General features: G+C 38.2%; 1 protein-coding gene across 1 annotated transcript in view; it reads right to left on the bottom strand.

Moving 5' to 3' along the window:
• Window positions 1–27872, bottom strand: part of LOC123566185 (nuclear pore complex protein Nup133-like) — a 420170-nt gene that overhangs the window by 191957 nt on the left and 200341 nt on the right. The window contains exons 14-16 of the mRNA XM_053549042.1: window positions 26248–26329; window positions 9937–9982; window positions 359–463 (exon numbers count right to left, since the gene is read on the bottom strand). Coding sequence (XP_053405017.1) covers window positions 359–463; window positions 9937–9982; window positions 26248–26329 — 233 coding nt within the window. The remainder of the gene's footprint in view (window positions 1–358; window positions 464–9936; window positions 9983–26247; window positions 26330–27872) is intronic.

Raw genomic sequence — 27872 nt, 5'->3', positions numbered from 1 at the left:
GCCCAAGCATTCTTGAGATATCATCCGGAAACGATTCAACTGTTCCAGGTCACTGTGACCTTGACCTTGAATCTACTGACTTAAAAATCAAAAGGGGGTCATCTGCTGGTGATGACAAACCTCCCTATTAACTTTCATGGTCCTAGGCCCAAGTGTTCTGGAGTTATCATCCGGAAACGGATTGGTCTACGGACCGACATACCTACCGGCCGACATCTGCAAAACAATATACTACTTCATCGAAGGGGGGCATAAAAATACTATTGTTGGATGAATTATGGATGCCAGATCATTTATCTGTACTAAAAGTTCATACTGAACCTTTGGTTCAGTACAGCTAAAATGGAAAGTAACATACCAGATTACCACTGCAAGCACTGAGGAAGGCAGCCTTTAATCTTGCTGATTTATCATCACTCATACTGAGCTCCTCAATCTGAGCTGTACTTGTGGCTAGCTGTGTCTAGACATATATAAAATACAATTCTTTAAGCATTCACATACACTTATCCTGACTAAGTAACATAGTCACGCAAAATCATTGCTATTTACAACCACATCATGGCCCTAGGTCGCTCACCCGAGTAACATACCATAACAGTGTGAACATGTTTGACCTAGTGATTTAATGGAGACAAATATTCTGACCAATTTTTATTAAGATTAGACCAAAAATATGGCCTCTCGAGTGTAAACAAGCATTTTCTTTAACTTTACCTAGTGACCTAGTTTTTGACCCCACATGACCCAGATTAGAACTCATCCAAGATTTTGACACTGAAGAAATTTCAGATCAGTTGTGTCAGAAGGTACTGAGAAATATCCATTCAAATTAAAATAAAGGGAGGTTATTTGTCAAAAATCACTCTGGAGTTGTCTACCCCAATTGGCTGGGTCCACTTGATCACATAAATGAAATTTGGAACCAATCATGCAAGTAGTTACCAAAATATGTTCATTTAAAATAAAGACAAAGGGAGGTAATTTGAAATAAAATCAGTCCAGGGTTATCTACCTTGATAATCTGAGACCACCTAAAGACATGCTTTAACTCTTTCAAATCGATCACATACACATGATTAGGACTAGTGAAGAAAGAAAAATGCAAAACAATGTGAAATAGAGCAATTTTTGTAAATCAAGGGCACACAACTCTGGTCCTACTAAACTGATCTAACTCTTGGAACTCATCCAAGATCTTTTAAAGTGGCTCGCTACTTTCCTCACGAATTTTGGCACCATCTCAGATTGTGATGAATTTCGGCATAACTGAAAGATAATGCATCCCCTTTCAAATGGTGCATTTTTTAAATAAATGTCTGATAAAGTTTTGACGTCGAAGTGCCCCCTAGCGGCAACAGTAAATTTGCATCTTTTTAGCGTTGAACGCTCATGATTTTGACAATTTTTATCCGATTTTGTTGGTAAAACGTTCATTTCACTCTACAGACATTCTATTTTATCACTATCTATTTTTCAATGAACTTTTATAAATTGAAATGATTATTTGGTGCAACTAACCACAAAAACCTATTCTGACGTCAGAAAATTTTGCCTCGTCCGTAAGGTAAAATAGCGAAAAGAAGCATGTTTTTAAACGGTGAATTTTTTTCATATTTCCCACATTTTGTGCAACATTTATAAACAGAATGATTAACGAAAAAAAAATATGGGGGTTAGCGCGTAAGATTTTTCGCTACCCTTGTTTCAAATTAAATTTGTCATTAGATTTAAACTCTGTGTTATGTAATCAGGGCGTTTTTTTAATATTGCTGTTAGCGCATAAATGTTTTGGCCAACTTATTTCTGAAGTCAAAGAAATACAAAATTACACCTAAGGTAGAGCTATCAGTAACTGATGAAAACTGAGAACAAGAGCTGTCGTAGGAGAGCAATGCTTGAATATTCAACTGCCTTGTCAATTGAATGAATACAGAAGTCGAATGAGGGGCATAATTCTGTAAAAATGGGAAACAGGGTTATGGAACCTGCACAGTGAAAACTGAGAACAAGAGCTGTCGGAGGACAGCAACGCTCGACTATTTAACAGCCTTGTCAATTGAATGAATACAAAAGTCGAAAAAGGGGCATAATTTTGTAATCAAAGGCCTGAATGGCCTGAGTCGGCTAATGATTGATGTACTGACAGTATAGTCTACCAGTTTCAGTTTGTTTTTAGTTTTTTTCTTAAAGTTTCATAACACAGCTCGATATTTACCCAAAATATTATATCCAAATACGATTACACTTTTCTCCAGTTTGAACAATATATTTTACAAATTGTGATGATACGAAGACATTTAGCAGCAATTGGCAGTATCTGACATTGAAGTTTACGGTTAAATTACCTCTTATTTAAATCTTCTCATAAAAAAGTTATTTCGTTTCGCCAAACATAGACGATCTACTTTCGATTTCAAAAACTACAAGAAAATACAATTTAATGTTTCGCCGATTTGTTTATTTCTCGAAAAATAAGAATTAAAATCATTTTTAATATCAGTAGTAACTAAACAAACCAGTAACAGCTTCTTCTTCCGTTAATTTATCCGTTTACTGACTGCAAAATTCAACCCACGCAAAGTTTATAGAAATCATACGATGCGTGTTTACGTTCAATGTGGGAGAATTAAGGCTGATCGGCTATGTTACCTAACGCATCCAGACGATTCAGATTTTGTTTTTAAAAAAAGCGCTGTGTGTGTTTCTGTAATTTTATATACGTTTTTATACGCTTAGAAATTATTAGACATGCGTATTTGCATTATTTCTATACGTAATTTACGCTAATACGCATCTTATCTGGAGCCCTGCTGGAACTATTTTTTGTCTTTCGCTGGATGTTACCCAAGCTTTGTAAGCCTGCGCAATTCTTAAAATGCACATTTATGCTTAATGAGTTAAATTCGAGAATTGCACAATTACAAGTCATAAATATGACAGATTACATCGTATATTGGTCATAGCAAAGGGAATTGACACAACTTAACTTCATTCATGCAGTGAACTGTTTGAAATTTGAGAAATCTAATGGAACTACATCCCTTCACATGTTATTCAGTCCATTTAGAGAATCGTTGGATAGCAAGGACTCGTCAAAAGGCTTTCAGCCTTAAGCCGACTCAAAAATGGGAAAAAGAGTTATGGAACCTTCACAGTGCTTATCAGCTCATGACAGTGACCAAGTGTGTGAAGTTTCAATCCTTTCCCATTAGTGGATACTGAAATACCAGTTTACATACAAAAACTTAACCAAAACCAGCAAAGTTGAAAAAGGGGCATAATTTTGAAAAAATGCAAAGTAGAGTTATGGGACTTACACAGTGCATGTCAGATCATGACAGTTAACAAGAGTGAAAAGTTTCAATCCATTCCCATTAGTGGATACTGAGATACCAGCTTACATACAAAAACTTAACCAAAAACTGCTAAGTCAGAAAAAGGGGCATAATTTTGAAAAAAATGCAAAGTAGAGTTATGGGACCTGCAATGTGCATGTCAAATTATGACAGTGAACAAGTGTGTGAAGTTTCAATCCATTCCCATTTGTGGGTACTGAGATACCAGCTTACATACAAAACCTTAACCAAGAATTTCTAAGTTGAAAAAGCGGCATAATTTTGTAAAACAGCAAAATAGAGTTATGGAACCTGTGCAATGTAGGTCAGTTTATCACAGTGAATAAGTGTGTGAAGTTTCAATCCATTCCCACAAGTGGTTACTGAGACACCAGCTTACATACAAAACCTTAACCAAGAATTTCTAAGTCGAAAAAGGGGCATAATTTTGTAAAAAGGAAAAATAGAGTTATGTAACCTGTGCAATGTAGGTCAGTTTATCACAGTGAATAAGTGTGTGAAGTTTCAATCCATTCCCACAAGTGGTTACTGAGATACCAGCTTACATACAAAACCTTAACCAAGAATTTCCAAGTCGAAAAAGGGGCATAATTTTGTAAAAAAGCAAAATAGACTTATGGAACCTGTGCAGTGTAGGTCAGTTTATCACTGTGAATAAGTGTGTGAAGTTTCAATCCATTCCCACAAATGGTTACTGAGATACCAGCTTACATACAAAACCTTAACCAAATCGGGACACCGACGCATGGGTGAGTCCAAGAGCTCACTATTCTTTGAATAGTCGAGCTAAAAATGCAAAGTAGAGTTACTGAACCTTTGCACTGCATGTCATATCATGACAGTGAACAAGTGTGTGAAGTTTCAATCCTTTCCCATTAGTGGATACCGAGATACCAGCTTACAAACAAAAACTTAACCAAAAACTGTCGAAAAAGGGGCATAATTTTGTAAAAAGGAAAAATAGAGTTATGTAACCTGTGCAATGTAGGTCAGTTTATCACAGTGAATAAGTGTGTGAAGTTTCAATCCATTCCCACAAGTGGTTACTGAGATACCAGCTTACATACAAAACCTTAACCAAGAATTTCCAAGTCGAAAAAGGGGCATAATTTTGTAAAAAAGCAAAATAGACTTATGGAACCTGTGCAGTGTAGGTCAGTTTATCACTGTGAATAAGTGTGTGAAGTTTCAGTCCATTCCCACAAGTGGTTACTGAGATACCAGCTTACATACAAAACCTTAACCAAATCGGGACGCCGACGCATGGGTGAGTCCAAGAGCTCACTATTCTTTGAATAGTCGAGCTAAAAATGCAAAGTAGAGTTACTGAACCTTTGCACTGCATGTCATATCATGACAGTGAACAAGTGTGTGAAGTTTCAATCCTTTCCCATTAGTGGATACCGAGATACCAGCTTACAAACAAAAACTTAACCAAAAACTGTCGAAAAAGGGGCATAATTTTGTAAAAAGGAAAAATAGAGTTATGTAACCTGTGCAATGTAGGTCAGTTTGTCACAGTGAATAAGTGTGTGAAGTTTCAATCCATTCCCACAAGTGGTTATGAGATACCAGCTTACATACAAAACCTTAACCAAGAATTTCCAAGTCGAAAAGGGGCATAATTTTGTAAAAAAGCAAAATAGACTTATGGAACCTGTGCAGCGTAGGTCAGTTTATCACTGTGAATAAGTGTGTGAAGTTTCAATCCATTCCCACAAGTGGTTACTGAGATACCAGCTTACATACAAAACCTTAACCAAATCGGGACGCCGACGCATGGGTGAGTCCAAGAGCTCACTATTCTTTGAATAGTCGAGCTAAAAATGCAAAGTAGAGTTACTGAACCTTTGCACTGCATGTCATATCATGACAGTGAACAAGTTGTGTGAAGTTTCAATCCTTTCCCATTAGTGGATACCGAGATACCAGCTTACAAACAAAAACTTAACCAAAACTGTCGAAAAAGGGGCATAATTTTGTAAAAAGGAAAAATAGAGTTATGTAACCTGTGCAATGTAGGTCAGTTTGTCACAGTGAATAAGTGTGTGAAGTTTCAATCCATTCCCACAAGTGGTTACTGAGATACCAGCTTACATACAAAACCTTAACCAAGAATTTCCAAGTCGAAAAAGGGGCATAATTTTGTAAAAAAGCAAAATAGACTTATGGAACCTGTGCAGTGTAGGTCAGTTTATCACTGTGAATAAGTGTGTGAAGTTTCAATCCATTCCCACAAGTGGTTACTGAGATACCAGCTTACATACAAAACCTTAACCAAATCGGGACACCGACGCATGGGTGAGTCCAAGAGCTCACTATTCTTTGAATAGTCGAGCTAAAAATGCAAAGTAGAGTTACTGAACCTTTGCACTGCATGTCATATCATGACAGTGAACAAGTGTGTGAAGTTTCAATCCTTTCCCATTAGTGGATACTGAGATACCAGCTTACAAACAAAAACTTAACCAAAAACTGTCGAAAAAGGGGAATAATTTTGAAAAAATGCGAAGTAGAGTCATGGGACCTGCATAGTGCATGTCAGATCATGACAGTGAAAATGTGTGTGAAGTTTCAATCCATTCCATTAGCCACCTAAAATATGTCGTTCGCTCGACCAGTTACTTCAAGACTGGGTCGTAGTCCGGTAATTTTTCATTTTGGTCAAAATAAGGGATCGTCATTAATCCTGTTGTATAAAAGCATAAATCTTATTTGGAAGCTGAACACATAAATGAAATACATGAATTTAGAACTCGAATGAAAAATATTAAGAAATGACCGCTGGCCTAAAAAAACGAAACAAATTCAAGCTCTGAAGCATGCATTTTCATTTGGTTGTAGATCTAAAACATTTTGTTTACAATTCCATATAAGTTTCAACATAGCTGCTGACACGAAAATATAACGCATATACTTATTTTCTGTTAACACGCGGTCATCATGGAAGGCACGTGCAGTTTTCCCGCCAAACTAATTGAAGAAATGTCTGCTTCCCATTTCATTTGGAAATCCATTATGGCGTATTATATGGTTCGATATTACAAAATTATAATGCAAACACTAAATGTTCTGTAATACCGCGGGCAATACCAGTAGCATCATGCAAGGCACGTGCAGTTTTTCCGCCAAAATGATTGAAGAAACCTCTGTTCCCGTTCCATTTGGAAATCCATTATGGCGCATAAAATGGGCCGATATTTACGTGTTTTAATTCGTTAAGACTGGCTCTTTGCAACTTGCGCCCACGTTCAACCAAATATTCAGAAAATCTGCCTACGAAAATGTATAGACGATATATATCGATACTGCAATACGGTTTTGCAAAAATCCTATTGAGCCAAGGGCACTTTTTATTTTAAAAACATACATGTATCATCGGCATGTCCCGACGTCGACAAGGCTTGTCATTTCTCTGGACATGATTTATCAAAAATTAGTCACGAGTTTTTAGAATAATGATATCAGCAGTACATGTTTAAGTAAACATGTTTTAAAACACTTTTATTAAATGGCTAAAATGCGAAAATAACGCATTGTGATCATTTTGGCCACATACTACTTAAAAATAACAGAAATTAATAAGAGAAATATGCTTCGGAAACGATAACAAGTATTTCACAAGCCTCATCATTTTTTTACAACATCGTAAAACAACTGATTTTGTCAATAATAATTTAAAGTAAAAAAAAGTTGCGGGCTATCTATCATTTGCTTTAATCTTGCGACAAACTTTCAGAAGAGTTCACCTTGCAAATCAATTTGTTTTGTTTTTTTTTTATCACAGAAATATAATATTTTCTTCGGGTAAATATTGAAATAAAAAGTATGTTCGCGATCTTTAGAATTAACTTTGCACTGATATATATCCTTATTGATCCTTACCGATTTTGGCAATCCAACCAAACTATTTGGCTGAAAAAAAAAAACACGTGCGTAACAGCTTAAATACATGTTGGGCTAGCAATTTCGTGCCACAACTTTGCAAAGAAAACGAATGAAAGTGCAGTCAGTAAGTTAACTGTTTAATAGAGGACTGTCGGGCATCATTATGGTACGAGGTTTCCTAGCGACTTGTATATATATTCTTATAAAAACGTTTCTGAATTGGCTAGTACCTTCACAAATATATAGAAGAAATTGTGTCTATGGATGACAAAGATACTGATACAAAGGCACTACGTCGCCTCCGGATAATGAAATGGATACATGTGATTTATAAACATGCGAATCACGAGGATTCTGAACAATTGTTTTACTACATCGTCTTTGTATGGTCAAAGAAAAATTAGGATTTTAGTGTTTTTAATGATATTTTGGTAAAATATAAATTCTTTCCTGAAGATAACTCATTTTAGGGCTTCAAAGTATTTGGACAGACCAGCATGAAGTCTGCATTTACATAGATATGCAAATTTTTTGATGACGTCATTCACGCGAACGAGATTTCAGTAAAATTCGGAATACACCTGTATTACCCTTCCACCGGTAATAGAACCCTGCACGATACATGTATCAACTGACATAACTCATATTATAAACTTAATATGAATCGACGGCTGTAAGGTCTTTGGTTTTAGAAAGTTAACATAGGTCAGTATACTTTCTCCTAAAAATTAATTCGCCGCCAAAAACCAAACACCTGTTTTTCATGTGTAAACAAATATAAAATATCACACGAAATCTTAATTAATTCATAATATTGTTTTCAGGAGCCGATGCAAATATGATTCAGCTAGCTGCTTTGGATACCAGATCTGGGAAGACTTTTGATACTTTTGATCCGTCAAATGGTTTAATACCAAAAGCAATTACAAATATTACAAATATTGAAATCCATGGAAAAAATATGTTCCATAACTCAGAATGTGTATTATCAACGGACCTGATCAGCTTTTATAAACTTTCAAGGTTTTTTTTTTAGAACCATTCGGAAAATCAATTTCAGTTGCACATAATGTATTATTTGATTCAAAAATCCTTATGGATTCTTGTAAAATCTACGGAGTAGAACTTTCAACTGTCGAAGGATTCGGGGATACACTTACTTTATTTCAAAAAGAATATCCCGACAGATAAAAAATGTAAAGCTGGATACAAACTAGGTAAATCTTTTAAAGATATTTTAGAGACTGAGTACAATGCACACAGCACAGACAGTGATGTATATGCTTTAAATCTTGTTAAAGATATTTTAGAGACTGAGTACAATGCACACAGCACAGACAGTGATGTATATGCTTTAAATGTCTTATTGAAAGAAAGTTGAAAATTTTGAAAAAAAAAAAGAAAATATATTCAGTTAAAGAAAGACAGTCACTAGGAGATATGAGAAAGACTGTTTTACCGCAATACTATAAAAGAAGACCTAGTGTGTTTAAATTCGTTGAAATGTTGACATGTAATAAGAAAAAGACTTTATACAATTTGTGTACATATTATATTGAAAAAGCGTTAGTATGCGTGAACATTGTTTAAAAAATATACAAATGTAGTAAATGAGAATTTCCATATAAAAATCTGGATGCAGTTTGTATAAATATCATCATCCTCTATTATCATTAACTATACATTCTTACCTAGTATTTGTATTAATAATTATGTTTATGGATGAGAAACTGTAAAGTTTAAATCCTAAATAAAATGCTCTGTTCTGTTCTGTTCTCTGTTCTCTGTGTGTGTGTGTGTTCGGGTTTAACGTCTTTTTCAACAATTTTTCAGTCATATAAACGACGGTGTCTACTTGTAGCAGTGAGCACAATGCCCAACTTTATAGTGCTGCCTCACTGGAATATCACACCGTAGACACGTGGCATGATACCCCACCCAGTCACATTATACTGACACCGGGCTGACCAGTCCTAGCACTATCCCCTTAATGCTGAGCGCCAATAGATATCATCAAGATGAACATTCTGACCAACTTTCATAAAGATCCCATGAAAAATGTGACCTCTAGAGTGGTCACAAGCAATAGTTTACGGACGGACGCACGGACGGACGGAAGACGGACACCGCGTGATCACAAAAGCTCACCTTGTCACTTTGTGACAGGTGAGCTAAAAACACAGAATTTAACCATATCCATGCAATGAAAAACAAAAATAAACTTGGGTGTTTTTGCCACAAAAACATATGTCTCCCCCCTATGTATAACTTTAGCTCTGGCGGCCATTTTGTGCAGCGAAGCAGAACGTGTCGATGATATGCACGACTAGGCTTGGTACTGATCACTCCTGTGAAGTTTCGTTGAAATCTGTCCAGCAGTTGGACCTGTGAAAGCCAGACAAGATTTTTCTATTTTTAGTTCTGGTGGCCATTTTGTGTAGCAAAGCGGAACATGCCAGCGATATGCATAACTTGGGTTGGTACTGATCACTTCATAGAAATCCAGCCAGCAGTTTGACCTGTGAAAGGTGGACAAGCTTAATGTGGACGAACGGACAGACAGACGTATGGCAAAGGCAAATCCAACGGGGGAGACATAATGAATGAAATCTATAGCATGCAAACTTCAGTTGATTTACAATATAAAAGGATTTATGTTAACTGTTATAATTATATATAAATTTCTTACAACATCACTCCTAGATACAAGTTCTTGCGTAGCTTCATCCAGAATACTGAAAAATAAATTTATACAATTCTTTTGCACTTACTTAAAGACATTCCGTAGTACACTTTCTATATTTGAGAAGGGCAAAATATTTACCAATAACAAAATTTCTTCAAACTTTGGATATTGAAGGACAATCATCTATGAAATAAAGATATGCAATCAAAGTCATAGGTCACCAGTATTGAAATCCAGCTGGCTTACGGAAGGTCGGTGGTTCTACCCAGGTGCCCACCCGTAATGAAATAATGTACGGAGGGGGAGGTGGGGTCTTCCTCCACCATCAAAGCAGGAAAGTCGCCATATGACCTATAACTGTGTTGGTGCAACGTTAAACCCAACAAAACAAACTAACAAACATATTGTAAATTGAATCTTGTTGAAAATCAATTTGAACTTAGAAGTACAAACTTTAACTAGAAAATGCTTTTGTAAAAAAGCTCATGTCTCCCCCAATGCAAAGTCCTATAGGCAAGAAGTAAATAGGGGTCAGGAGCGAAAGTCAAAGAGACACTGATGGTTGGCTGCAATAGGGATCATCTACTTGGCATGTCCAGTCATCCCGCTAAATTTCAACACTCTTGGCCTAGTGGTTCTCAAGTCACTGTTCAGGCTCCTGTGACCTTGACCTTTGATCAAGTGACCTCAAAATAAATAGGGGTCATCTACTCTGCATGTCCAATCATCCTATTAAGTTCCAACATTGTAGGTCAAGTGGTTCTCAAGTTATTTCCAAAAAATGATTTTACATGAACAGGCCACTGTGACCTTGACCTTTAATAGACTGACCCCAAAATCAATATGGGGTCATCTACTCTGCATGTTCAATCATCCTATGAAGTTTCAACATTCTGGGTCAAGTGGTTCTCAAGTTATTGATCGGAAATGGTTATCAATGTTCAGGCCTCTGTGACCTTGACCTTTAACGGAGTGACCTAAAAAACAAAAGGGGTCATCTACTCTGCATGAACAATCATCCTATGAAGTTTCAACATTCTGGGTCGAGAGGTTCTCAAGTTATTAATTGGAAATGGTTTTCCATGTTCAGGCCCCTGTGGCCTTGACCTTTAACAGAGTGACCCTAAAATCGTTAGGGGTCAGCTACTCTGCATGACCAATCATCCTATGAAGTTTCATCATTCTGGGTCAAGTGGTTCTCAAGTTACTGACCGGAAATGGTTTTCAATGTTCAGGCTCCTGTGACCTTGACCTTTCACAGAGTGATCCCAAAATCGTCAGGGGTCATCTACTCTGCATGACCAATCATCCTATTAAGTTTCAACATTTTGGGTCAAGTGGTTCTCAAGTTACTGACCGGAAAGGGTTTTCAATGTTCAGGCCCCTGTGACCTTGACCTTTAATGGAGTGACCCCAAAATCGATAGGGGTCATCTACTTTGCATGTACAATCATCCTATGAAGTTTCAACATTCTGGGTCAAGTGGTTCTCTAGTTATTGATTGGAAGTGGTTTTCCATGTTCAGGCCCCAGTGACCTTGACCTTTGATGGAGTGACCCCAAAATCAATAGGGGTCATCTACTCTTCATGACCAATCATCCTATGAAGTTTCAACGTTCTGGGTCATGTGGTTCTCTAGTTATTGATCGGAAATGGTTTTCAATTTTCAGGCCCCTGTGACCTTGACCTTTCACAGAGTGACCCCAAAATCAATAGGGGTCATCTACTCTTCATGACCAATCATCCTATGAAGTTTCAACATTCTGGGTCAAGTGGTTCTCTAGTTATTGATCGGAAATGGTTTTCAATGTTCAGGCCCCTGTGACCTTGACCTTTGACAGAGTGACCCCAAAATCAATAGGGGTCATCTACTCTTCATGAACAATCATCCTATGAAGTTTCAACATTCTGGGTCAAGTGGTTCTCTAGTTATTGATCGGAAATGGTTTTCAATGTTCAGGCCCCTGTGACCTTGACCTTTGACGGAGTGACCCCAAAAACAATAGGGGTCATCTACTCCAGCAGCCCTACAACCCTATGAAGTTTGAAGGTTCTAGGTCAAATGGTTCAAATGGACGGAAGGACGGACGGACAAACGGACGGACAGGGCAAAAACAATATGTCTCCACGGGGAGACATAATGATGTGAATAATGACCAAATCCTGTCCAGTTGAAGGACTACAGGTGACGGTTTTAGTACTATAAACTTACACAAAAAAGAAATATAGAATAGGCGTCAATCATTGATAACATTATTAAGATGTCTAAAAGTAAATTCAGGTTTAGGGAAAAGTATGTATTCTTTGGATTAATTTAATTGGAGAATTTACATTACCTAAATATATATTTTAAAGCTGTTTTATGCATAAGAAACGGCATTCTCTTGACTGCAATATTTAACTGATTTTTCTTCAAAGGATAAACGCATCCTGACTACATTGTCATCACATTAGCCTGAACTGACACAAGGTATATAAATACACATGAACATGTTATTTGATGACGTAAGTAATAAATTATCAAACTAAATCTGTTCTTAATCGAATCGAACATACTGCACCATGAAACAAAAATTTGTTTGACTTAATAACAAAAATTTGTTTGACTTAATGTGACAATCATTGATATATTTTTCATTGAAAGCATAATAAATTTCATCTTTCAAAAGCTTTTATCTAATAGAATATAAATTATATCCACTAAATATATCAATATTACAATTATAACATCATTTTGTTGTTACCTGCAAATATTCAGCAGTCATGCAATTTCTGTCTTTCTTTTTTTCTGTTAAGCCATATTTATGATGTCATAACTTTTTCCAGTTGCGTGCCCGGAAAGAGATACTCGAGACATTTCAATAACTAACTTCAATCTACTGTGTGACTACAATGTGGTATAGGCATCTATATTTCTTCATGGTTCATACAGAATATCAGAGACAAAATTCAAGTACTTTTCAAGGACTTTTTACAATTTTTCAAGCACTATTTTTTTCAAAACCACGGCCTAATCTGAACAACTTTTATTATGTGATGCAACAAGAGGGCCAAGATGGCCCTAGGTCGCTCACCTAAGAAACACTCCATAACAGTGTAAAACATGTCTGACCTAGTGATTTCAAGGAAACAAATATTCTGACCAATTTTCATTAAGATTGGACCAAAAAATTGGTCTCTTGCGATAAAACAAGCATTTTCTTAGATATGACCTAGTTTTTGACCCTAGATGACCCATGTTCAAACTCGACCTAGATTTTATCAAGGCAATCATTCTGACCAAAATTCATGAAGATCAATTGAAAAATACAGCCTCTATCACATACAGAAGTTTTTTCTTTGATTTGACCAAGTGACCTAGTTTTTGACCTCAGATGACCCATATTCAAATTCGACCTAGATTTCATTAAGGCAATCAACCTGACCAAATTTCATAAAAATCAATTGAAAAAAACAGTCTCTATTGCATACACAAGATTTTTCTTTAATTTGACCTAGTGACCTAGTTTTTGACCTCAGATAACCCATATTCAAAATCGACCTAGATTTCATCAAGACAATCATTCTGACAAAATTTCATACAGATCAATTGAAAAATACATCCTCTATTGCATACACAATGTTTTTCTTCGATTTGACCTAGTGACCTAGTTTTTGACCCGAGATGACCCATTTTAAAACACGGCCTAGATTTTATCAAGGTAATCATTCTGGCTAAATTTCATGAAGATCAGTTGAAAAATACAGCCTCTACTGCATACACAAGGTTTTTCTTTGATTTGACCTAGTGACCTAGTTTTTGACCCCAGATGACCCATTTTCGAACTTGGTCTAAATTTCATCAAGGTAATCATTCTGACCAAAATTCATGAAGATCAATTGAAAAATACACCTCTATCGCATACACAAGGTTTTTAACTGATATGACCTATTGACCTAGTTTTTGGACCCCAGATGACCCATTTTCAAACTTGGCCTAGATTTCATCAAGGTAATCATTCTGACCAAAATTCATGAAGATCAATTGAAAAATACCGCCTCTATCGCATACACAAGGTTTTTCTTTGATTTTACCTAGTGACCCCAGTTTTGACCCGAATGACCCATTTTCGAACTCGGCCTAGATTTCATCAAGGCAATCATTCTGACCAAAATTCATGAAATCAATTGAAAAATACAGCCTCTATCGCATACACAAGGTTTTTCTTTGATTTACCTAGTGACCTAGTTTTTGATCCAGATGACCCATTTTTCGAACTCGGCCTAGATTTCACCAAGGTATCATTCTGACCAATAGTCCCTAAAAAGAATTGAAAAATACAGCCTCTATCGCATACACAAGGTTTTTCTTTGATTTGACCTAGTGACCTAGTTTTTTACCCAGATACCCATTTTCCCAACTCGCTTAGATTTCATCAAGGTTATCATTCTGACCAATATTCCCTGAAGATTAATTAAAAATACCGCCTCTATCGCATACACAAGGTTTTTCTTTGATTTGACCTAGTGACCTATTTTGACCCGAGATGACCCCTTTTTGAACTCACCTAGATTTCATCAAAGTTATCATTCTGACCAATATTTATAAAAATTAAATGAAAATACAGGGCCCCTAAACGCATACACAAGGTTTTCTTTGATTTGACCTATTGCCTATTTTTGACCGAATGCCCCTTTTTTCGAACTGGGCCCTAGTTTTCCATAAAGGGTTTAATCTTTGGGGGCCAATTTTCATAAAGATTAATTAAAAATTTTACACCTCAAATCGCTTCCCCAACTAAATGTTGACAGAAGGCCCGGCCGACAGACGACAAACCGACGGACCCCACAACCGGAAAAATCGGCATCAAAAAAACTCACCTGCTTTTCTCAGGGGACTAAAAATAAAACAACCCTTCCTTGCCCAACCCCTTTTAAAAAATACGAAAATTCGATTTTAAATTTGGATGTGATTCATTTTTTGCTGGGGTTTTAATTGTTTTTTCTTGTGTTTTTTTTTTTGCGCACCCTACAATGATACCTCAAAATTTTGTCACACGGGGACAAACCCACTTGGGTTCTGCCCCGCCTATGGGGCTTCAGCCTTTTTTTTAAATTTCGTCTTTTGTCTCCCCCCTTCCCTTGAGTAAACTGTTTTTTTTTTCTTACTCATTTTTTTCCCTTTAAAACACTCGAAAATAGTTTAAAAAATTGCAGTTATTTTCCCCCCTATTTTTTTAAAAAGGGAAAGGGAAAAACAGGGCAAAGGTTTATACAGTAGAAATAGCACTCGGGTAAATTTTAAATAAAGTGTGGCCGTAGCCCATTTAAAAATACATAGAGGGGACCCGACCCCTGAAATTTTTAAACCCCCGGAATTTTTTTTCATTTTTTTCCGTTTTTTTTTTAAGGGTTTAAAATTTTCTTTTTGCAAGCAAATTTACGGAAAGAATATTTTAAAGGAGTGAAAGGCCCCAATTAAAGGGGGGGGATTTTTTTTAAAATTCAAGTATTTTTCCATTTTTTGGGTTTTTGTCTTTTTCAAGGATTTTTCAAGGCCCTACCACGAATTAAAGGGACTTTTCAAGGCCTGGGGCAAACCCTGTTTTTAAACTTTTTTCTCCCCGGGGCCAAATTTCCCAACAAAACCCACTGTCCCAATGTCAAAATGGGGTTTTTGGAAAGACGGACGTACAATGCCGAAACGCCTTTGAAAGGGGAAAAAACCAAACGGGGTCACCCCAAGAACAGTATCAAATTTTTTTTTGAAATAATTAAACAGTTCCTAAAAGAAAGACTCCCTAATTTCAAACCATAGCTAGGGAAAAAAAACCCACCTGTCCAACGGGCACAAGGTTATAAAAAACAAGTAATAAAGTATTGCCATGCAATACAAGCCCCCTACGGGGAAGGCCCAAATTTTCTTTCAAAAATGCAAAACCGAACCCCTGAAAATCTGTAAAATGATGTATAAACAAAAAGGAAACTATATTTTCCAGTATTTTATAAAAAAAAAGATTTGGGTTTAAAATTTGTATATTTTAACCCCCTATATTTGTTTTCATATAAAATTTTTTTGGCCTTTTATAAAAAAGGGAAACTTTTTTTAATAGAAAAAAAAAAAAAAAAAAAAAAAAAAATCCCATATAAGTCCCAAAAAAACCCCTTTTCCCAGGTAGAGATGGTTTAAAATTACACCAAAAAAAATTGGTTAAAACATGCACGTTGTACCACAAAAAAACTGGTCTCGTTTTTCCCAAAAGGGCCTGTAATAAGTAAGTTTAAAATAAAAGCTATTTATAGTAAAAACAAAGGGAAAAAATTCTAAAAAAAAAAGAGTGCCCATGGGGGTTTGAAAAATTTTGTGCCAAGTTTACATAAAAATTTCCCCCCCATGCAAAAAGAAGAAAGGGCTCCAACAAAGCATTTTTAAATTTGGCCCATTTACCTCAAAGCATGACCTTGCCCTTAACCTGGGGCCCTGTTCTTGCTCACAAAAACCGGGCCTCATGTAGTGAACTTTTATCCAAGTTACTCAAAATCCCTCCTGCTTTAGAATTTTTCCCAAAAAAGTCATTCTTGTATCTGATTTTTGGGCCATCTGTGGTGCCCTTTGGCCCTTTTTAAACCTGGGGACCCAAGGTTCTTTGAAAGACTTTTCCCTTCATGTATGAACAAAATCTGCCAAAAAATTAAAAAAACCTTTTTGCATGACAAAGTTATAAAACCGGGACGGGAAAAAAATGTCCTTTAAACCTTTTGATCCCCAAGGGTTTTCCTTGCCCTTAACGGGGGTTTTTCGGGTTTTGCGCTGGACACGGGGTTTAAATCGGGGGAACTTTTACCCCAAGAAATTTTAAAAAAATCCTTTGAGGAGGGTCAAAGTTTTTTGGCCCGGGACAGGAAAAAAAACCTATTGATCTTGACCCCCCAAATTGTGACCTTGACCTTTGAGCTGGGGGTCGGGGTTTTGCGCACGAAAAGGTCATCTCATCAGGGGAACTTTTGTGCAAAAAAATATTAAAAAAACCTTCAGGGATGGCAGAGTTATGGACTGGACACGAAACAGACCCTTTTTCATGCCATGTTAACATTTGACTGCCAAGTTTTACCTTGACCTTGAGCTAGGGGTTTTGAAAGTTGGGGGCCCCCCCCACATCGTCTTTTTATGGGGGTTTAAAAATTTGGGGCCAATTAATAAAAAAATCCCTTCATGGATGGCGAGTTATGGCCCGGGCCCGGAAAAAACCCCCTTTAAAACAAAAACCTAAAATTTGGGGGCCCTTTCCCTTTTAAAATTTTGGGGGGAGGGGTTTTGTCATGACACATCGTCCATCAGGGGGAAACCTTTGTCCCAAGTAATTTTAAAAATCCCTTCATGGATGACAGAGTTATGGCCCGGGGACCCGAAATTGCGGAGGGAGGGAAGGAAGGAAAGGGGAAAAAGACGCAGGGAGGGAATGACAAATGCCCGGAAAAAGCACTTTTCCTTATCCCCCCGAAATTTTTTTTTTAACCAGTAGGTACTAATTAGGGGAAATTTGACCAAAAAATTTTTTCTTTGTTTTTTTTTTTTTACTGCTTTAGCACCACTTAATCATTAATAGTCAAATGGCAACCTTACTTTTAAAGGTGAGGAAAAACCCCCCCCGACCCCCTTTGTAACATTATTTCAGGCACAAGCGGGCACCTGGGACCCCCATGCCTTTCCATAACCCCAACTGGTTTGGCAAAACAAATAACCAACAGCAGTGGGGGATATGTAATCCCCTAGAGGGTTCCTTTTATTTTCTTCAATTTTTTTGGGGAAACCAAACCCGGGGAACAAAAAAATTTGGAAACACAAAAAACCCGCCCCCCCCCTGGTGCTCATTTTTTTAAAAAGGGAAATAATGGAAGTTTAAAAGAAAAAGGGGAAAGGGTTTCGTACCCTTTTAAATTTTATTTTAAATGAAAGATTTTTTCAGTTTTCCCAATAACAACCGAAATTTTGGTGAATTTTTTTTGAAAAAAGGTTTTGGGGTTTTATGTTTTTTTAAAAAAAAGGGGCCCTTTTTGGCCTCAGCCCCCTCACCTAAAAAACCCTTTACACCCCCCCTTTACTTTGCTTCAAACCTGGGTTTTATAAAATCCTTTAAGCTTTTTCACAAAAAAAAAAGCCCAATTTAAAGGGTTTTTTTTTTTCTGTTTTTTTTGCTGTCACACCCCAAAAACCAAAAAAGAGGCCCATAAATGCCCCTGGATCGCTCACCCGAATAATAGGGCTACATTTTTAAAAAAATGTCAAACAAAATTGTTTTTTAAAAATTTTTTGGAAAATTTTTTTCCGATATCCCCTCAACCCCCCCTGGGGGGGGCCAAATTTTTACCTCAGGGGCCAGGATTTGAACAAAGTTTGTAGAAGTCTCCCTAGCAATGTAAATTTTAAAATATCAAAGATTTGGGCCTTCTGGTTTATTTTTGAAAATTTTTAGAAGATTTCCCTTTAACATCATTTTACTCCGGGGGCGGGCAACCCTCCCCGGGGGGGGGGGGGGGGGTAAAATTGAACAAATTTTGAAAGGGGCCCCACTAGGAAATGCTACAGGTGAAAAACCAACCAGGCCTTCGGGGTTTCATTTTTAGAAAAATTTTGAAATTTATTTGAAAAAATCAAGTGACCCCTCGGGCTGGGTCAATTTTGCCCCCGGGGGATCGGATTTAACAAATTTTGTAAATTCTACTAGGCAATGCTACATGTAAAATACTTAAATCTAGGCCTTCGGGTTTTTTTTTAAAAATTTTTTTTAAAATTTTTTCCTAGGAAAAATCAAGTGCCCCCGGGGGGGGTCAATTTTGACCCGGGGTTTCCTGACGGGAAAAAATTTTTGTAGAGGCCCCTTTGGGCAATGCTACATGTGAAATATCTAAGCTCTAGGGCTTCGGGTTTTATTTTTAGAAAATTTTGAAGTTTTTCCTAGAAAAATTTCAATTTAACCCTGGGGGGTCAATTTTAAAACCCGGGGGGTCTTTTTTGAAAAAATTTTGTAGGGGGCCTCTGGGGGGGCCTTTGCTAATTAAAATATTTTAGCTCAACCCTTCTGGGTTTTTTAAAAATTTTTTTGAAGATTTTTCCTATTTAAAATCAACCCCCCCCGGGGGGGGGTAAATTTTGACCCGGGGGTCAAATTTCAACAATTTTAATAGAGGTCCACTGGGCAATGCTACAGGGTAAAAATTTTCCAAAGCTCTGGGGCTTCGGGTTTTTTTAGAAAATTTTTTTTAAAATTTTCCCTATTAAAATCAAGGGGCCCCCGGGAGGGGAAAATTTTGCCCCCGGGGGTCAGGATTTGAACAAATTTGGGATAGAGTTTCCCCTAGCAATGCTTCCACAAAAATCAAACCTCTAGGGTTCTGGTTTTTGAGAAAAATTTTTTTAAATTTTTTTCCTTTGGGTTGGGCCAAAGGGCAACCAAATTTCTGCATGGAATTCAATTTTTTGAAGTTTTTGAGAGCTCCCCCAAGGAACATTCCTGGTTTTTGGGATAAAATTGGGCCTGGGAGGTTTATGAGGAGATGTCTTTTAAAAAAGTAAAATTTTAACGGACGCCCAACGGACAAATTGACAGGGACCCGGACGGGGATTATCAAAATAGTTTCACCCGGACCCTTTTGGGCCTGGTAAAAAAAAACCCATCAGCAAAATCTTTAAAAAGGTTTATTTCTTTTTTTAAACTCTTGGGGCCCCAAAAAGGCCCCAAAGTGCCCCCCCATTTAAAACAAAGTTGGCACAAGACCTTTACAAAAATTTTTCATGAAAATTAAAGGGGCAATTCTGAGAAAAAATATTTAAAAAGGTTTTTTCCCTTTTTTGCACTCTACGGCCCCTAAGGTCCCAAAGTGCCCCCAAAATGAGAAAATTTTGTTATAGGATCTTATAATGATGCAACAAATTAATTTTAAAGAAGATCCTCAAAAAAATTTTTTTTCTAAAAGAAAGTCTTTAAAAGGCATTTCTTTTTTTTAATTTCTAAAGCCACCCCAAGGGGGGGGAAAATGCCCCCCCCCAATTAAAAAAAATTTTTAGTTTTGGAAAATTGGGACCTTTAAATTAAAATCCAATTTGGGGTTTTTTTTTCCGGGCCGTTTCTTTTAAAACCAACCTCCCTTTTTTTCCAATTTTTTGAGGCCCGGTTTGACCCCCTTTAAAGGCCTTTAAGCGTTCCAAAAAAAGTTTTTCATCCCCTTTAAAACCGATTTTTTTGGTTTTGGGGCCCCACGGGTGCCCCCTTGAACCTTTTTTAACAAAATTTACCCCCCTCAAAATTTTTCTTTTTAAACCGGTCATCCTTGCTGGTCATTTTACCAAAAAACCTTTTTTTCCAAAAAAAACGGGGCCCTTTTTTGGGCCTGGGGCCCATTTTGGGGCCCCCCTTTTAAAGGGGTTTAATTCATTCCGAAACCCCATTTTTTTTACTTAAAAGGCCCAAAGCAAAAGGGGTTCCAAAACCGGGGGAATTTTTAACAAAAAACCCTTTCAAAAAATAATAGGGGTTTTAAAAATTTTTTTTTTGGCCGGGGTTTGATAAACCAACCCCTCCCTTTTTTTAACTTTTAAAAAATTTTTAAATTTCCTAGCCCAAAAAAGCTTTTTTTTAAAGGTTGAAATCTTTTCAAAAAAACCGGACCCCGGTAAATTTTTCCCTTTTTTCTTAAACCCGCCCAAAACCGACCGACCCCGACATCGGGGCCAAAAACCCCCAATTTTACCCCCTTTTCCCTTTTCTTTTCAAAAACCGGGGGGAAAAATTTTTAATTTTTTCCCTTATGGAACCCCAGGGCCAAAAAAGGGCTTCTTTTTAATCCCAGGGCCCCAAATAAATTTTTAAAACAATTTTGGTTAAAGGAATTTCCCTAGCCAAAAATGCCAAATTTCATACCCCAAAAATTTAATTCCCAAAAGCCCGAAAGGCCCCTTTTAAATGGTTAAACAAGAAAAATTTTTAACTTTTCCTTAAAATTGGTCTAAAAAAACTTGGCCGGGAGGCCCTTAAAGGCCCCTAAAGGAAAAAATTTGTTTTTTCAGTTTAAATAGGAAAAGGAAATTTTTTAAAACTTTTTTTCCCCCTTTAATAAAATTTCGAAAAAGGTTAAAACTTGGGAAAAACCCCGGGGGGGCGGGGGGGCCAAAAAAAAATTTGGGGACCCTAGGGGATAAAAAAAAAAAAATTTGAAAAAAAAAAAAAAACCCCCCCCCCCCCCCCCCCCCTTGGGGGGGGGGGGGGTGGGGGAAGGAAAACCCCCCCCCCTGGGAATTAAAAAAAAAAAAAATCCCCTACCAAAAAAAAATAAATTACCTTTAAAATCAAAGGGGCCCGGGGGGGGGGGCCCAAGGGGGGGGGTCCCCCAAGGGGGGAAAAAAAAATTTCAAAAAAAAATTTCCCAAAAAATAAAAAAAAACCCCAAAATAAACCCGGGGGGGGGGGGGAAACCCAGGGAAAAAAAAACCAAAACGGGGGAAGACCACCAAAGGGATGGGCAAAAAGGGGGGAGATAAAAAGGGGGGCCCAAAGGCCGGGGGGGTTTAAAGGGAAAAACCCAAGGGGCCGGGGGAAAAAAACGGGAGGAAAAGGAACCAATTTTGGGAAAGGGGGGCCCCCCAGGAACCGGAAAGGGGAAAGGGCCGGGGGGGGGAAGGGAAGAAAATTTTTAAGAAAGGGGGTTAGGCCCCCAAGCAAGGGCACAATGCCAGCCCCGGGGAGACCAAGGAAGCAAAGGGGGGGGATGGGAAAGGGAAAAAGGGCCGGGAGAACGGCCAAGAGGGGGGAAAGGGGAAAACCAGGGAAGGGGGTTAACCCAAAGGGGGAAAAGGGACCAGAGGGCCAAAAAAGGGGGCTCCCCGGGGGGAAGAAAGTAGGGGGAGGCCAATTTTTTGGAAAGGGCCCGAGGGGGAGGAAGGGGGAAGGACCAGAATCCATAAAGAAAAAATTTGGGGACCAATTTGGGGGGGGGACCGGGGGGAAAAAAGGGCCCCAAGAGAGGCAAATTTTCCGGGGGGGGACAAAAAACCTTTTTTTAAAAGGGGGAAAGGGGACCCGGGGAAAAAAGACCGGGGAAAAAGGGGGGGGGAAAAAACTCAAACCAAAGACCCGAAAAAAGGGCCCAGGGACAAGGGCTTTTTGGGAAACAAGGAAAGGACCGCAGGAACCCGGGGGGGCAAAATTGCCCGGGGCCCAAAGGGGGGGAATTCAGACCAATTTCAAAAGGGAAGAAAATAAGGGCCCCAAAAAGGGGCCCAAAGGCAAGGACCAACGCCTTTTTTTCCCCCAGGCCCGGGGGGCCAAACCGGGCCAGAACCCCAAGGGGAGACACGACCACACAATCCAAAAAAAGGCCCAAAGGGGGGCAAGGGCAAGGGAAGGGGGGACCAGGCCATCCCCAGAAAAGGGAAAACATAAAAGAAAAAGGCCAAATGCAGACCCAATGAAAAAAATTTCCCAAAAAAGGGAAAAGGCAAGCCAACCCCAGGGGGGAGGAGGGGGGGGCAAGGGGACGAAACCACAAGGGGGAACACAAAATTTTAAAGGGCGGGGCCCCAAAGAAGGCCCCCCAAAAAGGAGGTCCCAAGGATTTTCTATTTATGACGTACAACCTATTTTTTGAAGGCAGTACCCATTTTTCGAACTTGCCCTAAAATCATCAAAAAAAACCCTTCTGACCAATTTTTTAGGAAATCCCTGAAAAATTGGCCCTAGGGAGGTCACAAAATTTTCATTTTTAGACAACTGACCTAGTTTTTGACCGCAGTTGACCCAAATTTCGAACTTGACTAAAAATCATCAAAATGAACATTCTGCCCAAATTTTCAGGGCAGACCCCATAAAAAATTGGGCCTCTAGAGAGGTCAAAAGGGTTTTTTCAATTTTTTCCCCCTTTCTGACCTATTTTTGGATCGACGTAACCCATTTTTCAAACCCTGACCAAAATTCATCAAGATGAACATTCTGACCTTTTTCATGCAACCCCTTTAAAAATATGACCTCAAGGGGTCCCCAAGGATTTTCTATTTTTAAACCCACTACCTGGGTTTTTTGACCGAGTTAACCCTTTTCTAATTTTATCTAGATACATCAAGAAAACTTTTCGATAAATTTTTTCATACGACCCAAATTAAAAAATAGGGCCTCAAAAGGGTCACAATTTTTTTTTCTATTTTTTGACCTATTTGACCTATTTTTTGGACCGGACGAGCCCCTTTTCAAATTTGACCTAGATATCACCCAGATGAACATTCGACCAATTGCCCATGCAGACCCCATGAAAAATGGACCACCAGAGAGGTCAAAAGGATTTTCTTTTATTTGCCCCACTGCCCCTATTTTTTTGAGGGTACGTAATCCTTTCCCAAACCTTAAACCCTAATATCATCAAGATGAACTTTCCCTAAACCAACTTTTTAAGATCCATTAAAAAAAATTGGCCTCTGGGAGTCAAAAGGGTTTTTTCTATTTTTGGCCTATTTAACCTATTTTGGATGCACATGACCCAGTTCAAATTTGACCAGTTTCCCCTCAAGATAAACTTTCTGCCAATATTCAAAAAAAATTCCCATGAAAAATGTGACCTCTAGAGTTTTCCACAAGCAAAATTTTACGCACGAAAAAAACAGCCCGGAGGGAAGGGACGAGGGCCCGCGCTTTGGATCAAAAAAGCTCACCTTGTCATTTTGGGAGGGGGCCCCTAATAACTGAGATATAGTGAAAATGCATCAAAATTAACCTTTAAAATTTTAAGAAAAAGGGACCTAACCATGAGAAATTGGTGTCAAGAGTTATGCACCTTGTGTCACATTAGGGGGTTGATAGGGGAAAAATCTTTAAATTTTTAAAAACAAAAACCATTTTAAAAATAAATTTAGATTTTAGATTTTTGGGGCGGACGCGACAAAAAATGCCCCCTACAAGCCCCCCCCCCAAAACCCTTTTTTGGGATTAATGAAGATCCTTAAGGCCCGTTTTTATGAAAAAAGTCAAAAAGGTAGCACCCCTGAAAGGGGCCAACTGGGTCCCCCTTTTAATAATTTGAGAAAAGGGCTTTAAAAATGATCATACACAAACCCAATTTAACTAAAATTCCCTTTTGGGGGGGGGGGGGAAAAAAAGCATGTCTTTCCCCCAATGCAAAGTCCTAAGGCCCAAAAAGTCCCCCAGGGTCAGGGGCGAAAGTGAAAAAGACAAATTATGGTTGGCTTCAATAGGGAATCCCACTTGGCATGTTCCCAGTCATCCCCCTAATTTTTTAAAACTCTTGGCCCAGTGGTTCTCAAGTCACTGTTCACTCCCGTACCTTGAAACCCTTTTATCCTGACCCCAAAAAAAAAGGGGTCATCTACTCTGCATTTTTCAAAAAATCCTATTAAGTTTTTTTAACTTCAATTCAAGTGGTTCTCAAGTTTTTTTCCCCAAAAGAATTTTTCATGACCAGGTTTCCCCGTACCTTGACCTTTAAAAGACTGCCCAAAAACAAAAGGGGTCACTACTCCCGCATGTTCCAAACACCCTAAGTTTTTAACATTCTGGGTCAAGTGGTTTCCCAATTTTTGGGGTTGGAAAAAAGCTTTCCCGTTCAGGGCTCCTGTGACCTTGACCCTTTTAACCCGTGTGACCCCCAAAATCGAAGGGTCACTACTCTGCAGTTCAATAATCCTATGAATTTCAACATTTTTTGGGTCAAAGGTTTTTCCAAATTTTTGATCGGAAAAGGTTATCAATGTTCAGGCCCCCGTGACCCTGACCTTAAAAAGGATGGAAACCCCAAAACAATAGGTTTTCATTTAAAATCTGGCCAAAAGAAAAATCATCCATGAAATTTCAACATTCGGGGCGAGGGGGTTCTCAAGTTATTGATCAGAAAAAGGGGTTTTTAATGTTCAGGCCCCCTTTACCCTTTACCTTTGCAGTTTCCCCCAAAAAAAATAGGGGGGGCATCTACTTACTACCAATCTTTCCCCAAGGGGTTTTCCAAAATTCTGGGGCGAAGGTTCTTTAAATTATTGATTGGGAAAAAGGTTTTTTTGTACCCCTGGACCTTTCCCTTTAAAAAAAGTGCCCCAAAAAACGATAAAGGGGGATCACCGTGGTTTAAATCCCCATCAAGTTTCAAAACCCCGGGGGCAAGTTTCTTCTCAATTTTCTGACCGGAAAAAGGTTTTTCAATGTTCAAGGGCCCCCGGCCTTACCTTAAAAGGGGTGCCCCCAAATCGTAGGGGGCATCTACCCCTGCATGTTTTAAAACATCCTATGAAGGGTTTTAACTTTTTTGGCTTTGGGTTTTCAAATTTTTTGATGGAAAAGGTTTTTTAAAGTTTAGGCCCCTTTGACCTTGACCTTTGATGGAGTTTTTCCCCAAAAAAAATTTGGGGCATCTCTTTTAAAAAACCAACCCTCCAGGGAAATTTTAACCTTTGGGGCAAGTGGGTTTTCTAGTTATTTTGGGAAAGGTTTTCAAAGTTTTAGGCCCCTTTTGACCGGGGCCTTTTAAAAGGAGTGACCCCAAAAACAAAAAGGGGGCGTCTCCCCTTTGCAAACCCTACAACCCATGGTTTTTAATGTTTTTAGATCAAATGGTTTTTCCCCTTTTTAAAATTGGAAAAGAATGTGACGTACGGACGGACAGGGGAAAAAAAAAATATTTCCCCCCCCCCTTTTTAAAGAAATCCATCTAGCTGATTTAAAGTTGTTTAAAAAAATTTTTTAATTTCAGGTCTGCATCCCTTGACTTAGTTCCCCCATTTGAAAAAAATTGAGAAAGTCCTTATAAAAAAAATGCTACAGGGCATTTAAAACAAAGTCCCTCAACGGTTTTTTGGGGAAATCTTTTAAATGTTTTCTATTTTTTTGCTTCAGAAGGGCCCCAAAGGGGGAAATGGCCCCCCAAACGAACAAATTTAAGAAAGGGCCTTTTAATGATCCTCTAGACCAGGTTTGATGAAAACACATCAAGCAATTCAAGAGAATTTTAAACACTAGCAGCCCCAAAATGGGCCAAGTGCCACCAACTGAACAATGTTGGCGAAGGAGCTTATAATGATGCTACAAATCAAGTCTGATGAAGATCAAGTGGTTCATAATAAGGAGTACACTTCATGTAATTTAAAAGCATTTCTTATTTTAGCTCTGGTAGCCCCTAAAAGGGACCAATTATTTGAACAGGACGCAGGACAATAGACGCTGGACCATCTACCTATAATTACTAATAGCACACCCTGAACAAAATTCAGATGAGCTAAAAGCTGATGGAGGCATATAATACACATATCGATGATTTATTTCTGTGAGCTGAAAAGTTATACAATACCTGACATTTTGTTTCAGATTTGATGTTATACTGATCAGTCCCTGTGCGGCAGAGAAGAACACTGCTGTACCCTCACAGTTCCCTGCTCATGTAAAATATTGAAAGTAACAATATTGCAGTAAATATATTCCACTACTTAACATCTTTCAAAGTTCAAAATTTACACAGGCATTTTAATAAACAAGAGGGTCATTGACCCTAGAGCGCTCACCTGTGTACAAGGCTTCAAGTGTGTTTGTATACTGTAAGTGTACTTATATTAGCGCAGCTAAACTTTAGCACAAACGCCTTAAATTGAGTAGTTTCGACTTATTAGCGCGTACTTGTATTAGCACAGTATCAGCAGTGCTAAAATAGCCAATTGGCGGTATCTGAAACACCAATTTCCGATCAAATACGGAATGGCCCGAACATGACCATTGTAATGGACTGTTACACCGGGCATAACTGTTTGATACAATGGTATCCCCGGGGAAAAAACTGACTAGTCAGTTTCTTCCCCTCCTAAAATCAGGGGAGGTAATCAGATATAAAATAACTCCGGATCTGACAGATTCATCATGGAATTCAAGATTTATTATTGTTGAAGATATTTTGCAAGTTTGTATCAAATCAAACCATAAATGAAGTCTCTATATGGCTGCAAAAGCAAAAATAACAAATTTTGGCCCTTTAAGGGGCCATAACGCTTGAACCAATGATGAGATCTGCAAGCTAAAAATAGCAAATTCTGGCCCTTTAAGGGGGCATAACTCTGTAATCCATGATGGGATCTGGCCAGTGTAAGAAAGGAACAGTGATATTATGCAAATACAAGTTGTGTGCAAGTTCGATTAAAATTGATTGCAAAAAGTGGTCTCTATTGTGTTCACAAGCCAAATTAGCAAATTTCTGCCCTTTAAGGGGCCATAACTCTGGAACCTATGATGGGATCTGGCCAGTTTTCAAAAGGAACTGAGATATTATGCCAATGTAAGTTGCATGCAAGTTTACTTAAATCAATTGCAAAATGTGGTATCTATTGTGTTCACAAGCTAAAAAATAGCAAGTTCTGGCCCTTTAAGGGGCCATAACTCTGTAATCCATGATGGGATCTGGCCATTGTACGAAAGGAACAGCGATATTATGCAAAAACAAGTTGTGTGCAATTCGATTAAAACTGATTGCAAAAAGTGGTCTCTATTGTGTTCACAGGCCAAATTAGCAAATTTCTGCCCTTTAAGGGGCCATAACTCTGGAACCCATAATGGGATCTGGCCAGTTTTCGAAAGGAACCGAGATATTATGCCAATACAAGTTGCGTGCAAGTAAAATTAAAATCAATTGCAAAATGTGGTCTCTATGGTATTCACAAGAAATTGTGGACTGACAACGACCGATGGACAGACGATGGACGATCACAAAAGCACACCTTGTCACTACGTGACAGGTGAGCTAAAAAGTAAGGCAACGACCGGGACTGGAACCACTCCCCATCTGTTCAACATTACAAATGACCATGCAGGAATTTTCTAAATATGCAGATTAATAAAGTAATGCTGATATTCCAACCTTGGTTTTCTTGGCCTACACATTCAACTTATGGTGATAAACAGGCTCACAATGGTTAAAGCTTTTTGAGAAAA

This window comes from Mercenaria mercenaria, chromosome 1 (genome assembly GCF_021730395.1).
Source record: "Mercenaria mercenaria strain notata chromosome 1, MADL_Memer_1, whole genome shotgun sequence".
NCBI lineage: Eukaryota > Metazoa > Mollusca > Bivalvia > Venerida > Veneridae > Mercenaria > Mercenaria mercenaria.
Note: the sequence above shows the minus strand (reverse complement) of the source record. Positions and strands in the feature narration are given on the sequence as shown.